At 40.2% G+C, this 18,976-nt stretch overlaps 1 protein-coding gene across 3 annotated transcripts in view; it reads right to left on the bottom strand.

The window, feature by feature from the left end:
- The window catches only part of CD109 (CD109 molecule), a 207,649-nt gene that overhangs the window by 70,194 nt on the left and 118,479 nt on the right, over nucleotides 1–18,976 (bottom strand). The window contains exons 7-8 of one of the 3 annotated variants that reach the window (XM_019749315.2): nucleotides 13,339–13,569; nucleotides 7,338–7,463 (exon numbers count right to left, since the gene is read on the bottom strand). In XM_019749315.2, the coding sequence (XP_019604874.2) occupies nucleotides 7,338–7,463; nucleotides 13,339–13,569 (357 nt within the window). Of the gene's footprint in view, nucleotides 1–36; nucleotides 213–7,337; nucleotides 7,464–13,338; nucleotides 13,570–18,976 lie in introns of those variants that run through there. The other 2 variants (XM_074333202.1, XM_019749317.2) reach the window with 2 other exon arrangements.

Genomic DNA, 18,976 nt, shown 5'->3' with positions numbered 1-18,976 from the left:
CTCACTGCACATGGAAGTAAGAACTTGAGGTCTTACCCAAGAAAAACAGTCTTTTAAGCAGAGGCTAACGAAAGTATTCTGGAAACCACATCCACATTCCAGAGACGATGCCACTGTTTTCTGACCTGTCACAATTTGCTCCATGCTTTCTGTTAAGCTGTCATCACAAGCCAGGGGGATTGACCAGATGCTACTTGTAGAGTGCTTCAAGGACGAGAACTGTCCAAACAAAGATGTGCTCTTCTGCAAAGGACAAACAGCTCCAGACAAACCTGACAGCAGAAGCAAACTGACCCAGGCAAGGCTGGAAAGATAAGGAGCATTCTCAAAGGCTATAAAAAGCCTTGGCTGCTGGCAACCCTTACCTAACCTTTCCACAACAACTAGCTCAAGTAGATGTAACTTATAAACAAAGGAACAATTCAAATGAGACTGCTTCTGAATTACATACTAAGGTGACACCCACCGTGTCTTACATGGGGCTCCAAAAGGGGGATTTCAAGCCTCAGAGCTATGGAGTTTTCTACCTTCTCTTCCCTGTCCTGCACCCCAGCACTGGCTTCTGAGTGAGAGAGGGCGGAGAAACCACAGTGAGTCACAGGTAGAAGAGACCACAAGATTATCTCGTTCAGTGTGTCCCAAGCTGGCTATGTATCCAAATCACCAGAGAATCTGTTGTAAAAAAATACAGATTGTCTCAAAAAAATTCTGATTCAGTAAACCTTGGGTGTCAGGGGGCTTCATGGAGCTACTCACCTAGAGAGGTGAAGTAGCTCAGAGTCTCACAATTAGGGAGTTCAAAAAATAAATCGGAACCCTGCCCCCAGTTCGGTGCCTTGTCCACTACCCAACACTGCCTCTCAGCGGAATCGACGGAAACTAAAGATGCCTGGGCACAAATCAGCATTCCTCAAAACAGGGTTCAGAAAACAAACAGAATTTCTTAAAGTGCGTATCTAAAATGCAAATTACTAGGTCTTGTGCCAGCAATACTGGCTTGTGATCTGGGGATGGGGCCTGGACTAGCTCTTGAACAAGCTCCCCAGTCTGTTGATTCTTAGCACACTGATGTTTGAGAAGAACTGGTAAATTCTACTAGCAGAGGCCACAAGTGGTAAACTCAGCTGCATGAGCTGCTCGGGAAGGGAAGACAGGATTCCATCTGCCACTGAGGAAAGAGGGCACAGGGCTGTGAGCAGGACTCGCAGTGATGAGGGCTCTCCCGAGGGGAGCATGAGTGCCAGTGCGTGGATGGCCCAGAGGCCTGGAACTCTGGGCAGTGGGCGGCCCACAGGGAGAGGGAAGGTGAGGCCAGGCCGTAGCCTTTCTTTTATAGAGCCTCTCAAATTGCCTTCTAATAACCTGGAATACACTTTTTAAATCATAGCTGTAAGAACATTTGCAACTATACCTGGTACATACATACAAGGGAATATTATTCAGCCTTAAAAAGGAAACAAATTCTGGCATATGCTACAACATGGATGAACCTTGATGATATTATTCTAAGTGAAACAAGCCAGTCACAAAAAGACAAATACTATATGATTCCACTTGTATGAGGTACCTAGAGAAGTCAAAATCATAGAGACAGAAAGTAGAAGGGTGGTTGCCAGGGGCTGGGGGCAGGGGAAATGGGAAGTTATTACCTAATGGGTGCAGAGTGTCATTTTTGCAAGATGAAAAGAGTCCTGGAGATGAAAGGTGGTGATGACTGTACAACAATGTGAATATATTTAATACCCCTAAACTGTACACTTAAAAATAGTTAAGATAGTAAATATTATGTTATGTGTATTTTACCACAATAAAAAACATTAGGGGAAAAAAACATTTGCAACTATTTGGGAGAACAAAGGATACCTAAGTGAAGAGATAGATACCTAAAGATGAGGCACCTAGAGACGTACTGCAAAAAATGAAAATATAAGCAGTGTTTAAATTTTAAAACAAGTTATCTTCCCAAAGTGTATCTGTTAAATGATTATCAAATTGGAGCACATTTCCCCCCTTGTCCTATAACATGCCTGAAGTATAACAGCTTTGTAAAACTCACATCTATGGAGAGGTGTTACAGCTAAAATACACCTCTAAGGAGAGGGCTTTTTACTCAAGGAAGTTAAGGGAGAAATGGTGGGAAGGGCTGGGAGAGGTAGAAGCTATGGTGATTGTCCAAAGAGAAAAAAATATGTTCCCCAAAGTAGCAAAGAACTACTCACATTTGATGCAGGTATACAAATTAAGTATATGCAAAAAAGTCAGTGTTCTCACTAAATTTTACTAATTTTAAGAGAGCTTAAAAAAATAATCGTCAAGGGATGCTTTGCAATCTCTGCCTAACTTATTTCATTCAGCATAACACTGTCTAGGTCCATCCATGTTGTTGCAAATGACAAGATTTTACTCTTTTTTAAGGCTGAATAATATTCCATTGTATATATACTGGGGATGCCAAAAAATGCATACATACAACTTGTATTCATCTTTTGTTATTGGTATACATTGAGTACTACAATTTTAATACAGTTTTTTGCTTTCTTAAAATATGTATACATTTTTTTGGTGTCCTCTGTATATACCACATCTTCTTTATTCATTCGCTATCGATGGACATTTAGGTTGCTTCCATATCTTGGCTATTGTAAACAATGCTGCAATGAACATAGGGGTGAATATATCTTTTCAAATTAGTGTTTTAGATTTCTTTAGATAAATACCCAGAAGTGGAAGGTTGGGAAGATGGGTGAAAATGGTGAAAGGGGTTAAGAAGTACAAATTGCCAGTTATTAAAATAGTCATGGGGATATAAAGTACAGCACAAGGAATATAGTCAGTAATATTGTAATAACGATACATGGTGCCAGGTGGGTATGTGACTTACCGGGGTGATCACATCATAAGTATATACATAAATGTCTAATCACTATGTTGTGCACCTGAAACTAATATTGTATGTCATCTATAATTGGAAAATAAATTAATCAAACAATAAAACTTCAAAAAAAAAGCATAAGTCTACGAAGACACAGAAAACTTGCTATGCTCCACCATCATGTACTGCACAATAAAAGGAGATAAAAAATAACAATAAAAACCTAGAAATTTTACTCTATTAAAATAATTATTCATCATTAAAAATACTGAAGGCGAAAAAGAATATTTGTAATCCAGAAGCAATTTAAGTAATCCAGACAGATTAACAGTATATAAATGACTCATTCACACTTATTCTATAAAGGTACATTCTACTGTTATAGAAATACCAAGGAGCCCACCAAGTATGTTTTACCTAGGATCCTTTTCCTGACCTAGTGGAAGGGTTATTTTAAAATACCCCATTATCTGCATGTCCTATATTTTTAATACATTGTCCTTCAGTAGTAATACTAGGATCACTCCATATTTTCTCTAGAGACAAAATGGGATTTCAAAACACTCTCCTGAAAATAAATATTTTCCCCTCCCTGAGATTGGTCACTGAGAATGGTCACTGCCCTAGAAAAACAAAATATCGTTTACAATGGTGGACTATTTAAATAACAAATGTATTTCCACCGTAGTCATTATTCACTGCTGAAAAGAAAGGAGTTTAATAATAAGCAATATACAGTATGCTATGCTGGAGTCAAGGAAGGATAAAAAGCAGAGACCAAGGCTGCCTCCAGTTGCTTCTCATAACTTTTCTTTGATTATACTGACCCCTGGTGGCCTTTGAAGGATTCTTTTTTTTTTTAAATAAAGGGGCTTATATTTCTTAAATGTATGCCTTAACTTATCACGGGGGGAAATCCTTTCACAATGTATACGTATACCAAATCAAAATGCTGTGCACTTTAAATATCCTACAATTTTATTTGTCAGTTGCACCTCAATAAAACTATGGGAAAAAACATTACATCAGCAATAGTAAGGACTTGACCAATATGCTTGTCTTCAAAAGGATAAGGATGCTTTATAGAATGTGGAAATGGGAAAATTATATTTAGTGCAAGAGAAATGACTACACTATAGTTTTCATACATTCTTTTAATAAACAATGACTTCTATGTGCAAAGCACTATGATATGTCCCAGAGATACAGGTGTGAACAAGCCCCCCAGAACTATAACCTATGAGGTACCACCAATTGAAAGTGACATGAGTGAACCCAAAGGAGCACAGAGTGCTTGTTATAGGAATGTCTGGAGGGGTCAATCCATTTTAGACAATGCCTGAAGGGCAAAATCAAGTCGCTTGAATAACAGTAGAAGAAAAGTGTTCCAGGGAACAGTACAGGAAGGCGCTGGTATAAGACAGAGTGATGAGTTTAAGAAACAAGGATATATGTCTAAAGTATGGAGTTCAGTGGTAAAGGTGGCACTTAACTGAAGCTGAAGCCTGAAGCCTGAAGAGGTGGGCAAAGGCCAGATCTTGTAAATGCTTTTAATTTTTTAAGCACCTAAATTTTCTTATCTTGTTTTTATACCAAAGCAATATGGCAGGCCAAGTCCACAAACCACTTCATGAGAAATCCTACAACTCTTTCTACCTACAATCTCACATCTTCCACAAGTTTTTCTCCACTATTTTATCCTCCTCTCTCCTCTGGTACTTATTCTGTTCACCACTCATTGAACAAGTTGATCTCTCAGAGGCTGCCATTCACCTGAGACTGCTCTGCCTAGTCATTTCTTTTTTTCATTTCTTTAGTATCTAATTTTATTTCTGGTTATATAAACAAATGCTAAGAGAAAAAACAATACTTCCCCATCAACATACAACAATTTAGTATTAGGTTGGTGCAAAGGTAATTGCAGTTTAAAAGGTTAAAAATAATTGCAAAAACCACAATTACTTTTCCACCAACTTAATAAATAAAAGAACAGTTAAAATAAATGAATAACAAAAGAAATTTTAAACTTTTGTTACAGCTTTAAAACATTCACATCTGAAATAATTAGAAATCACATTCAGATCTCAAACTTTAAAAAAAAAAAAAAGTATGGCTCCTTATTTAAAAAAATATTGTCTCCCATTTGAAATGGAAATGCAACGCTGGCCCAGCCATGTGGGTCTGTCTCTCCCTCTTTCTGATGGTGGCACTGGCTTCTCGCCACTGTGCCAGGGTGTCTGCTAGCCTTCCTGAGCTTCCGAGACTAGATTTTACTTACAGATGGTGAAACACAACAATATGACCTCAACTTCACATCCAAGGCTCTAGAACCTAAATTTCCACTTTATAGGATACCAGTGCTTTTTAAAGCAATGATTATTAAGCATTTTGTAAAAAATACTTTAGACAGCCACTGAAAGAGAAAAAAAATTACAGTCACACACAGACGTGTGTGAATGGAGCAACAATAGACACCTGACTCAAGGGAAGCCCATCCACACACGGAGAGGCTTGCTTATAGGGTCCTGAGGACAATGATTAAATAGCTGAGCCTATGTGACCAGTCCGGATTTGGACTAGAGAGCACCATAAAGGTTGGCAGAAGAGTGAGGGAGAAATGGAGCAGACCTCAAGAGACAGAAGGAGTAGCTGGCGCCAAAAGCATCAGTGCTCATCCTTACAATAAACCCGCTTTATCCCACGGTCGTCCCAGTGAGACTCCATCCTTAGAGGTACCTGATGGACCGCACTGACTCAGCACCTTAAATGATTGTTCTCCTATTGCACTGCTTTCTGTTTTCCTGTCACCATGTGTGATTTAACTTTTATCATATTATCCATCTCACCACAACAATGGTCTTTGAAGAGAGAGATCACATTTAGCTTCCTTGTATTCAGCACAGCACTGTAAGCCCTCAACACAGGATGGATGGATGGATGGATGGATGGATGGATGGATGGATGGATGGATGGATGGATGGATACAAACAAACAAACAACTGATTCCTGGAGAATTTATAGTGAAATCAAAATGTGGGAACTGAGAATAAAATCCTAACTCCTTAAAACTCACAGTCTGCTTCCTAATCCTCAATCCCCATCAATGTCCACATGTTCCAGTACCCCCAGACTTCTCCCAAATCCCCAGACACAGGAGGATGTTTTCTATTTTCCATGCCTTGCACAAATTCTCCTAAGTCTCACAAATGTCTACTCTTTCCTGCTTGTCTACGAGCTCAGGTGTCTGCGTCCCCCAGTGTCCATCACCCCTGCTCTAGGTTTCCGTAACTGCTGGAACACGCCTCTACACTGTCTCACCTCCTAGCGGTCTCCGCTCTGTGGCACAACCTCTCCATGAGCCCAGTGTGCTCTTCACCTTTATGGAGATGCTCAAAAACCATGTGCTGGCGAAGGTGGACTATTTCTGCTTTGGGGCTGTGGCCCCAAATAATGTTAACTAAAGGGGAAAAAATTATTTTTTTCTTTATTAAGTATTTGGTACTTTTGTCTTACCAGGTCCTATGCTAATGAATGATTATTCCTTCTAATACAGTGGTTCTAAGTGGAAGTGGGGGAGGGTATTTTCTCCCAGGGGATGGTTGCTAAAGTCTGGAGGCATTTTTAGCTGCCACAAGTTGGAGACAGGGGAGAGCTAGTACTGGAATCCAGTGGGTAGAGGCCAGAGATGCTGCTATAAATCCTACAGTGCACAGGACAGTACCCACAACAAAGGATTTTTCTCTAAAATGTCAAAGAATCTTTGTCCAAAATGTCAACTGTTCTACTATAATTATTTTTTGAAGCTCTTATTCATGAATTTATTTTAATAAATTTCAAAGGGAAAAAATGGGAAAATATTTAATGAATCTTCAAACATTACACAGTGATACATAGGAGAAAACCTATGGCAGAGACATGAGGGTGTTTTAATGCCCCTGCCCTATTAAATCTCAGAGCTGCATGAGTTAGCGGCAAATAAAGGAAGTAGGTAGGAACGGTGAGGAGAAAGAGGATTGGGAAGAGAAGATTGATGTGACTTTAAAGTCACTGTGTTTTTCAAAACAAAGATACAAATGGGTTAGTCCAATCTCATCAGGAGTCATTATTCTGAGACATAAAATTTGCCAAATAATAGCTATGTATTCATCACTTTTAAAATACTCAATGTATGCAATAACTGAGTAAAATAAATATCATTTAATCAGTTTTATACTGAAATGTGAAATGTTTTAACCTTGAAACATTATATTATAGAAACAGACAACAATGATTAAAACTCTAATATGCTATAATGTAGGCTAACCTATTGCAAAACATAGAAAATTATAAAATAAACCACTTCAGTTATCTAGATGTTCAAATTAATGCTTTTCTGTTTACTGAGTAAATGACTTCGGAGATATTTCTCCACTTGACCTATTTAAAATCATTTTAACATTCCCCCTAATAATATGTTTATACTCACATTCACTTGAACTTGAATGGACCAGTCACCAAGTATTGGATGGGAAGATAATTGAAAAGTTTTGGAAACGACTCCATGATCACTTCTTTCTGACCACCACTGTTGAATCAAATTTGACTTGGGGTCCTACAATGAAAACCATACATGTTAACTATATAAAAGCTCCCTGTGTACATATGTATCCTATCTAATTATGAATAACACTATCAGCACTCCCAGGCACATCCAAAACATGGCACAGAGATAGTTTTTGGAAAATATCAGCTCTATACTACAAAAGCAGACAAATCAAAATTCCTTCTTTGCTCATATACTGAGAATGTCTTGATTTTGCTCTATCTTTTCATTCCTGGCACCATATTTCTTTCTACATGAAACACTACAATGTACACATCACCAAACCTGTGTTGTTGTTATTGCTGTTGCTAAAAGAAAATTCCACCGCAGAGATAACAGGTCCCACGTATGAAAGGCCCACCATGTGTCAGGCACTCTGCCTTATCATTACAACTCATACATCATTCAGTCATCACAATTCTCCTTCGGGGTAGGATTATCCAACAGTATAGTTGAGAAAACTGATACCTAGAAAGGTTAGGTAAGTACTCAACGATAAGCGATTGGCATGATGCAATATTACACCACCAGTACATGACGGAATTCAGGATTCGAACCCATGTGTCTTTTAATTCAACAAAAGCATATACAGAGATGTTTAACCCACGGTATGCATGAAAACGCTTCAGCCTTCCTATACTCTCCCAGACAACACTCCCTTCATGCAGCATTCATCCAAGCCAAACCAGCAGTCATCCCAGATTCCTGTCACGTTCCTAGCCCTGTCGACTCTATGTCTTTAATATCTAATTTCTCTCCTTGTCCTGTTTTCGAACTATTGCAAAAAATCTCCCTCCTCCAGTCTTTCCCCTCCAATACCTCTTCCCCACTGCTAACAAAGTTATCCCTCTGAAACACAAATCTGAGACTGAGACAACGTGGTTGAAATGGTAGGCACAATTCCTGGTATATAACAAGTAGTGAATAAACATTGGCTATGATCATTATGCTGGATCACTAGGTAAGGACAGCTTTTGTTTGCTTATGGAACGAGGGCTACACTCCTTTGCACAGTTTACAAGGCTTGGGAATGTGACCCCATCTACATTCCTAGGTTCATCTTCCTCCAAACATACAGATTTGTTTGCGATTTACCCTAAAAGCCCATGCATCTAGGCCTCTACAATTACTGCGTGGAACGCCCTCCCTTCCTTGTCCAACTGGTGAAATAAGCCCATGTCTTGCCTTCTATACATGCCTCCAAAAGGCAGAAATGACCACTTCCTGGAGAGGCCCTAGTGCATCTGGAGTTTATCTCCCTTGAATACATAGCACTGGTTATCTGAGGGGTTTTGGTGTTTTGTTTGTTTGCTCCCTACTGTGAACTCCTGAGAGCAAAGATCAAATATTTGCCCTTATTCTTACTCTCTATCCTTTGACTAGAGGTAGTGGGTTGGTCCAATTATTAGAAGCCAGAAGAAATCTCTCTCCCTGAATGGGGGAAGAATGTGAAAGTCAGGGGTAAGTACAATTCTGGGAATTGAGTAACCAGAAACTAATTGTTAAAACCAAAGACGAAAAGCAAGTCAGGCATAAGCAGGCCGCTGTCCTGGCCAACCCCTGGACAGTCACTGCAATCAGCGGCTGGCGTGACTGTGCTGCCCAGCGTGAAGTGCGGGAGGCCTGCGGAGTTCAAGAGCTCAAAGACAAAGGAAGCAGTATAAGCAGCTAATGAATATATGCTGTCTAATAGTGAAAAGAATGCAAATGAAAACAATGGAACGCCATTTTTCTCTCAGACTGACAAAGATAAAAAGTAATAATAATGGTAATTCCCAGTGTTCCAAACTGAAGTCTTTGATGACTTTGCACCTAGAGGATCTGGAGAGTTGGGACTGAATGAGATAATCCCTCTGGTTTCCCAAGCCTGTCTTGGACCTAGGCCTAACTGTCGCCATCAGGAAGACACAGAGAACACAGAAACACCAGAAGTCTTTACAGAGCACATCACGATTGAAACAGGCCATTCATGGTGGCATCACAGCAGAACTCAGCATTTGCACGTGGTCACCTCCCACTGGGACACACACAGGACAGCCACATACAATGTGGACCGTGCCCCTGTCACAGCCAGATCAGCTACATGCCAGAGATGCTGGGAAAGCAGCCCCTCGTGCCCTCTGAGTCACCTCTGGGTGGCTCTGGATCTCCACCAGCTGCCCCGGCACAGCACAGGGCCAGCTGCCTGCGTCAGACTGTCCTGAGCAGTGAGCTCGCTGTCTAGAGAAAGTGTCCAAGGAGTATTCCTGCCACTCCCTGGCGTCCTGGATTATGCACATAGTGTCTGTCCAGCATGGAGAATTAGCGAAGTCACATCACCTAAAAAGGTGGCGCCCTCACCTGGCCAGGGATGAGGTTCTGGGTTAACTATGCTGCTCCAGGCCAGATGTCAGGGCAGTTATAGGAGATACCCCCACGCCAACAACTGTTCCCACATAAGGTCATTCACCTGTACCAGGAGCTACAACTTCTTCAAGAACGGAGGTCAAGGTAAAAGGCAGCCAGGGCAGCTGCCATCACAGGGTTGGAGGCACTTATTTCCATAGTGTTAAGCCAGACTGGCTGGAGGAGGCCAAAATCAGGACAGAGTTAGGCATGTTTTTCCCACTGCTGAAAGGCCTCTGAAGCCCCTTTCCTGCCTGAGAAGTTACTGAGGCAGGAAAGATTAATAATACCCAATGATTTAAAAAAAGTGCCCTGTATATGAACACCCCTGAATATGCTGTGACAGTCAATACATCTACTTCCTACAGTCATTCTTGGCTGGACAAGACATGTCCCAAAGGGCAGCCTCGTAGCCATCAGGTGCACTTCTCCATGTTAGCCTGCAGGTGGTGCTGCGTTAGGGAATACGACTTGGACCAAGTCAGGAGCTCTCATTAAACTAAGCTCCACTTTTTCTAAGAAGTTTTGATAAGAAACCAACTATTCCACACTGAAAGACGCAGAAAACATCACAGTCTGGTGAAGACTGGCCTAAATGACTGTTTTCAGATGGAGGAGTACAGCGGTGTGGGCATTCGCATCCGTGCTATGACCTGGCCTCTGCACGTTAGGAGGAAGGAGGCAGCTTGACCTGAGTTCATATTCCAGCCTCACTGCCTGGATGTAAAGAGTAGAGGATAGCAACCTGTCATGCAGGGTGTCATGCAGGGTCTCAGCTCCCGCTCCCCACATAAGAATGCAGGATATAGTGAGGCCAAAAAGGAACACCCACGGAGCCATAGATAGGTGAGTCGTACAACTATATTCTCGCTGGCAGCTGGGTTGGAGACACAGGAAGCAGGAGTCACACTATATGCAACCTGCCGTCCACTTCTGTCTCCCAACCAACCTCACTTGCTAGCTGCAATCCACGCTTGTTAGCTCAGCCACCATCTTCTTGCTAGCCCCCATGTGCTGCTAGCGTAGCCACGGCAGTTATATTAGTGGCCAGTGGCGCACTGGTTACAGCTGATGGCCAACTAGCCACAGCTGATGGCCATTTACTATCCGAGGAAGCACCTTTCCACGTGAGGGCAAGAGCGTGGAAACTGCTCTCCTGGCTCTGTCCCCACGCCACCCCTCATTCACTGTTCCCAAACACTTTGCATTCCAGGTGGAATTTTAGTCTAAACTTCCCTCCCCTGGCCAAGGGGGCCACATGTTGGCCAAGCCAGTAGGATCCCTCAGGACCTGAGGTAACAAGACAAAGGTCTCTCTGAGCGCTTCTGGGAAAGCTGCATGTGACAGGCTAAGTCCAGAACTGGAGAGAAGAACACAACGAATCTACAAATCAAAGGTTTCCAAAGCAGATACTAGAGCAGAACAGAGAGGCACAATGATTAAAATGCACAGGGCAGCTGTCCAGAATTAGCAGGGTTAGCTCTGGGTTAGTACCTACAACAGGCAATTCATTCAGTGCTGACTTTGACGCACCTAAGGTAAAAGGAGGCAAATCGGACGTAAGCAGCCAGAGACGGGCAGGCATTTACTTCTAAGTTCTCCACTGTACCCATACTTTCTAGCATGTAGCAAGTTCTCAGTACGTGCGGATAGATGATAAAGGGTGGTGTGAATGCAGTTCGCAAAGCCCCGCTCCGCATTACACGAATTTAGAAATGCTATCCACTACGTCAGCGTGCTTTATAGACTTTCCAATACACAGCAAAGGCAGAAATCCACAGAGCCATAAACTCTGAAGCAATCCTGGTTCAATTCAATAAATATGCTTCATGCCAAACAATGTGGTATTTGCTACAAGCACATCTTGGCTGGAAGTCATATGTACACGTGTGTGTTTGCTTGATTTTTGTTTGTTTAATTTATAACAACAAAGAAACTAAGAATAGTAAGACACTGAACTAAAATGCCTGAATTTACCTTCCACTCAATGTTATTCATCTGAACATTGAGGGTAACCTATGTCCCAGGACTGAGGGTATTCCCACGACCAGGGACTTTCAGTTTTAAAATCAAGAGAGTCCCAGGCAAACTGGGATAAGTTGTTCACTCTATTTCCATGTAATGATCTAATGCCTAGTATTCTCCTCAGCTTAAATGTAGAAACCAGGGCCAGCAGGATCTCAATTGGCTGCAACTTGGTTCTCACAGGAAAGCACTCACTGTGCTAACCATGCCGCCTCCAGGTCATCAGAGGATGATGCAGCAGAGGCCAAATAGCTCCCTGACAAAGGAGGTTCCTATAATAATAACAGCTAATGTTTAGTGAGCATGTACTACCATGTTTCCCCGAAAATAAGACCTAGCCGGACAACCAGCTCTAATGTGTCTTTTGGAGCAAAAATTAATATAAGACCCGGTCTTATTTTACTATAAGACATGATATAATATAATATAATATAATATAATATAATATAATATAATATAATATAATATAATATAATATAATATAATACCAGGTCTTATATTAATTTTTGCTCCAAAAGGCACTTTAGAGCTGATTGTCCGGCTAGGTTTTATTTTCGGGAAAACAGGGTATGCGCCAGGCACAGTTCTAAATGCTTTACTTAAATTATCTCACTTAATCCTCACAAAAAAGTGTCTGAGAAATTATTATTACACATTTTACAGATAGGTTAGTTAATTTCCTCAAGGTCACACAGCCAGATCTATTCTTAGAGAAAACAATGATCCTTTTATGATGTTAAGTCAAATTACATCATGCCTCTCAGAATTCTCCAGTGAATTCTCATTTCACTCAGAATAAAATGAAAGTCCACATAATGGCCAACAAGACCCCGTATGACCCCCTCCTCCAACCTACCTACCTATATCTGACCTCATCTCCTAGTATCTGCCCCTCACTCCCTGGGCACCCTGTCAGCTTGTGGTTCTCCCAGGGCACCTAACAAGCTCCCACCTCACGGCCTTGGCATATGGTGTTCCTTCTGTTTGTATGACCTCATTCTTTTATTTCCTTTAGGTTCTCTCTCTCTCTCTCTCTCTCTCTCTCTCTCTCTCTCTCTCTCTCACACACACACACACACACACACACACACACACACACATGCATACCTATCCCTTTATGTGTGTGTATATATTGTCTGTCTCCCCACTAGCCACTGAAATATAAGCTTGATGTGAAGAGGGACCTAATATGTTCTGTTCACTGCCCTACTCCAGTATCTGGAACACAAAAGTTCAACAAATGTTTAACAAATGAATAAATCAATGAGGAAGCCAGGACTAGAACCCAACCGAGCCAACTGTGGAGCCTGAGCTCTTAACACAGTCCTCTTCCATCTTCTTTCCTGTAGAGAGAATTCCCATGTTGGAAGGGAAGCTTATGCATGGTGAATTCTAAGATGACATGAGCAGAACTTACAAGAGAGCTTCAGTAAGACGGCTTGAACTCGTTGCTTCATTTCTGTCTGGCACTTACCTTAATTACAATATTTAAAGAGGTTTCGTAAGGCTTAAAATCTGCGAAGAGTGTGATAATGCGAAACTTCACTTCTTGCTTTGGCTTGTACAGGGACTTGTCTGTCTGAATGAAGACAGTCATTCTCTTGGTCTCAAATGATAAGCGTGTACTGTTAGAAAATAAAATTTCATCCTGGGTACGTCCAGTTACACGTAGCTCATAAATCTCATTTGCACTGTTCAGAGGGAGCTAGAAAAAATAAGAGATCAGACATATCAAGGTCTCATTATTTTACCTCAAAAATGTTTTTAATTATAAGTAGAGTAGAAAATGTAACTACATAGTATTACCAAAAGTAATTGCAGTGTTGAAAAATTTGCCCCTCTTAGGCACCAAAGTTAAACAATTTGTTTTCCTTTTTGTAACATCCTGTATTTTGCTCTCTGATTAAATCACAAGGTTTCTGGAATGTGGGACGCACATCCCACAGCTCTCTCTCAGCAGCAGTCACCTTGTCATTTCATATTCCAAGTGCAAATTCTTCCTCGCTACTTAACAGTCATTGTGGGTCAGAATAATATCTAACATCCTTCAACATTCTTTTCCACGCCTCACCCGACTTGTCTTCTTGCTATACTCTCTCAAGCGCTATTCTACAAGGCACTCTCTGCACCTTGTGAATCACATGTCATAGTCCTGGTAAGGGTGATTACTCGTTCGATTACAACAGAAATCCCACCTTCCAGTATTAAAAGATCTGAAGCCATACTCAACAGTTTACATGTGCTGGGTCCTTTTACCTCACAACAATCTTCAGGTGGATGCTCTCACTAGCACCATGTTACAAACAAGGAAACTGGGGCGTGGCAGAGTTAAGGAAGCTGTTCCATGTCACTAGCTGAGATTCCAACCTAAGATGAACTATACTACTCTTAAGAGCCTTCATGTGGTAGCTTTAAAATAGATCCAAAAATTCTCTGACCCTCCTCCCTTGAAAAGATAGAACCTAACTCCCCAGACTCAGTGACTTGCTTCTCAAGAACCGAATGAGTCTGTGTTATAAAAAGGATGGTTTCTGCTTGGTTCTCTCTTTCGTTGATTCCTTGCTCTAGAGCAGGGGTGTCCAAACTTTTTTCAACGTTTTTCACCAAGGGCCATATGCGGTAAAATACACAAACAGCCGGGCCACTCACTCGAGGTGAAGTACGTATTGCCTCACCTGGTTTATTTAAGTAAACTAAATATATTTTTGGAATTTGCTGTGGGCCAATTAACAATGGATTGTGAACCGCAGTTGGCCCGCGGGCTGCAGTTTTGACACCCCTGCTCTAGAGGGAGCCAGCTGCCATGTGCTGAGGACACTCAAAAAGGCTGTGGAGAAGCCCACATGGGGAGGAACTGAGTTCCCACCAACACCCACCACCAAGTTGCCAGCTGTGTGAATGAACTACCTCACAGAGGATCCCAGCCCTAGTGAAGCCGGCAGATAACTACAGCTCTAGTTAACATCTTGATTCCATCCTCGTGAGACCCCCAAGTCAGAACTGCCCAACTATGTGGTCCCCAAATTCCTGAACCACAGAAATGGTGAGAATAAGAGTTAATTGTATCACACCAAAGTTTGGGGATAATAGGTTATATAATAGATAATTAGCACACCTGGCTTTTAGTTCATTTTCAGATGAATAAACCAGAGATTCTGAAACTACATTCTGACTCCCTTTTGCAAATAAGTTTTGTCCACAGAAAGTTCAGAGATTTTTCAATAATAGCAGTCACCATAACGTTTACATTATGGAGAAGAATATGAAAGAAAAACGGTCAGCAGAAAATATTTGGGGAGAGAAGTACTGATGTCTGCAATTTACTTGGAAATGCATTTTTAAAATAAGATGAATGAATGGATGGAGAGATGAGTCGATGGACAGACATGTGATAGAGCAAGTGTGGTAAAATGTGAATGGAAGATTCTAAGTGGCAGATGTAAGTATGTTCACTATGAAATCCTTTCACATTTTTTTGTACATTCAAAAATTTCACAATAAAATATTAGGAAAAACAATCCATAATGTCACCTTCAAATGACCTCTAGGGTCAATTTTTGCTTTTCGTCAATAAATAAATATTTATTGAGCAGATTCTAGCTCCAGGTTGCTCTAAGTGCTTGGAATAGAACATGATGAAGCAAAGATACATGCCCTAGCGGGGCTGAGTGTCTAGCCTGAAACTTGCATTCATTCTTATATTCTATTTTCACAAATGATACTTCAGTCTTCAGATACTTTTAAACAGATTCCTTAACACTACAAGAAGGAAACTATGATATATATGCCAGGGACCAGCATGTCATCTGCCTATACATGGCAAAATTTATAAATATTTCATGTTTAGAAATATGATATTTGATGGGATTGCTCTTTATGACTTGGATATAATTTGATCATTTTTAGTGGCACAGAGGCTCCAGAACAGATAATAGATTGAAGACATGTCAAATTAATGATGCAGAGGCCTAAAACTAAAGAGGCTTATTAACCATGAGGAGAGTTGGAAAATTATAATTAACATAAAATGTGTCCAAAAACATGTACTCTGTCCCCTACTGCATTCTCCTTCAGGGAGCTGACACTGTCTCAAGTGGAGGTGGTACTAACTATCTTTCTGTTCCTTTCAAATCCCCTAATTTGCTTTATCAAATCTCCCCTGTTAGAAATCTCACCTCCTCATATGTAAAATTTAGGTAATTTAGGATCCTCAAAGCCTAGCACTAATCCCAGCGCTGGAAAGTCAAAGATGACAATATGAATTTGGGGATCAGTAGACCTGGGGTTCTCTATGAACCATGGGGCATCACCACATGGCTTGGGGTGGCACCATGGATTCTGGATGGCACTACGGATTCTGAGCTGTCAGTACAGACCTTAGCCCTCCATTGTTAAAAACAGAGGGACATAATGAGAGGAAAACTGAAGAAAACCTGGTGGATTTTGAGCAATCTTTATGAAAATTTCTCTCTGTACCAGACCTGGAATGAGTTGAAACCTGCCACCCACAGTGGAAAGGATACCAGACTATAATAAAGGCTCCCAAATATCTGCTGATCAAATGCCTTTTGCATTCTTGGGGCCACAATTACTGAAAAGCATTCCCAGAATTGGTAAAAAGAAAAGGGGTTGGGAGTTCCTTCATAAGAGACTTCCTTATCTCTTATACAGGAACCACTTATTTACCCACAGAGATTTTTGGACTCCTACGTGTTGGGCTAGAGAGAGATGTAGGTCCCACAGTTGGACATGACACTGTCTGGCAGCAGGATGAAAGTCTGGGAGTTAACAAGATCGAGGGGCTTTGATCTACCAAATATCACTCAGCATCTGAGTTGGGCGTGGTTGATTCTCAGTTACGCTGGGTCTGTTTTGTGTATACATAAATGCAAACTCTATTGAGTAAATAATAGCTCTCTGCCCAAGATACATAAGGAAGGAATGGTCAAAAAGGTCCTTGGTGGACAGTAAATGGATTTTGTATTCTAATCTGAGCTGTCTAAAGCTATTTCACCTTCTCTGAAAGATCAATTGTCTTAAGGAAACTGAGACAATGTGATAGAATTTATCCTACTTTACTTCATTAATAACTCCAGTTACTAAAGCAATAGAGATTTCAAATAATCTTCAAAATAGAATTGAGAAATTTTAAATGATTATTTCTATTTAAAATATATTAATAATTGTACTTAAAATGTTAAAAACATTTCTAACTCTAAAAATCACTCCTACATTTTAAGTTGGATTTATTTACAAAGAGAATAAAACAAAGTTTTCTAGCCTATTTTACACAAAAAATAATCTTTATATTAAGCATGACTTATGCTTTTATTTACTTCTTATTAAAGGCTCACTGTAGTGTATCAAAAATAGAACAATGAGTAATCAGATGTTAAAAACACATTTGTTTTAATGCAGTCAAAATATTCATACTTTAGAGCAAAAATTCATGAAGACCTTTAAAAACAATTTCAAATATTACATTTAAGAACATCAAAATGCAAGTTCACTTTGACAGTTGGGTCTATGTTAGTTGAAAACTCATAAAAATGCAGAACCTTCTAGTTTTGCCAAGCATTATCAAATTTTCCCAGACACTTTATGACTAAGTCTTTAAAATTGTTTTACTAAAAAGGGATATAGTCCTAAACAAAATCTCTAGTAAAGCTTTCAATAAATAATTGCTATAGCTACATGCAACAGAAATAGCATAATATGAAAGACACATCTAGGATGTTGGAGTTGTTGTTTCATATAGTTAAGACTTAAAAGAATAATAGTAGCCCAATTCCCAGCTAATGGTAGTTCGGGTGAGTAGAGTTTATACTAGCATTATTGGAATTAACCCAAGTGCCCTTATCCCATCTATGTACTTTCTCCTTTCAGCCTTTCTGTACTTCTGGCCTGTGAAACTGCAGATTTCTTTGAAGAAACCAGACAGTTATTGTGCTTTAAGCTGTGGTTCTTAAACTTAAATCCTACTCCTTTCTGCTAGAGGGCAATTATATTACACAAAATTTATTTTAATCTTCTCACTGGAGTGCTCTTTCAAAGGTGTTATGTACAAAAGCACTGGTGGCGAGCATCCAATGTTTTACGTTATATGAATGCAAACTCATGTTTTATTGTCACTAAGAATGATCCCTCCACCCCACTTCTGCCTACTCTGTCCTTCCTCCCTTTTCTATTTAACAGTAAAAAAAAAAAAAGCAGTATATTTCTTTGCGAGGAAAACACAAACATAATAGCTATGAAATGTAAGTCATTATATAAGGTACTGTTTGGGAGCACCATTTTCTCCAGAACACCCCTCAAAATGAATGTAATTTCTGAACATGCTTGACAAGTAACCTTCAAGAGATAATGGGGGAACGCAGCTCATTAAGTAATGATGATTCTACATAAGTACGTATAGAATGTGTCAGGATCAAAGTTATTAGTCATCTATTCTCAGAAGAGTGTATCAAACTGCACCTCTTATTGGATGCTGTGGTCTACTCTTTGTACCTCAAGCATGTGAAGCTCCAAAACAAAACATAATGATAAATGTACAAATTTCCAAATCAAAGCTATGGGAAGTAGAATTAATTCACAACCAACGTTTAATAATCATGTTTTATGACTCTCTCAACAAAATAATAACCCCCTCCCCCTTCCATATCAAATTTTACAGCCCTTTTATATCTCATTTCACCTCCAGGGTAACCCATATGAAATAAGGGCCAGGGCCAGGACTAGGGTGAGGTGAGTGAGGCATTTGCCTCAAGTACAAAATTTCAGCAGGTGCCAAAAAACTCAGAAGTCAAGATAAATAATATTTTCATAATATTTTAAATATTTTTAAATATCAAAAGTAATACAAAAAATTAAATGATAAAAAATATCAAAATTTTAAACAAAGACAGGATCAATATCACTGTGTTTCCTTTTGCCTCAGGTTCCGATACAGCTCAACAAGGCTCTGCCTTTTTCCAGGACAAGGAAACTGAGGGACGGAATGTTAATTACACACTCAAGACTCCAGGCTCATTAAGGCAGAAGCAAACCAAACCAGCCCAGGTTCCTGTGCTATTAGTCCGGGCCAGTTTCCCTCAGTGAAGTTCTGTTTTACA

The sequence above is a fragment of the Rhinolophus sinicus genome, linkage group LG05, assembly GCF_036562045.2.
Source record: "Rhinolophus sinicus isolate RSC01 linkage group LG05, ASM3656204v1, whole genome shotgun sequence".
NCBI classification, from domain to species: Eukaryota; Metazoa; Chordata; class Mammalia; order Chiroptera; family Rhinolophidae; genus Rhinolophus; species Rhinolophus sinicus.
The sequence above is the reverse complement of the archived record's forward strand: the minus strand, read 5'-3'. Positions and strand labels throughout refer to the sequence as shown.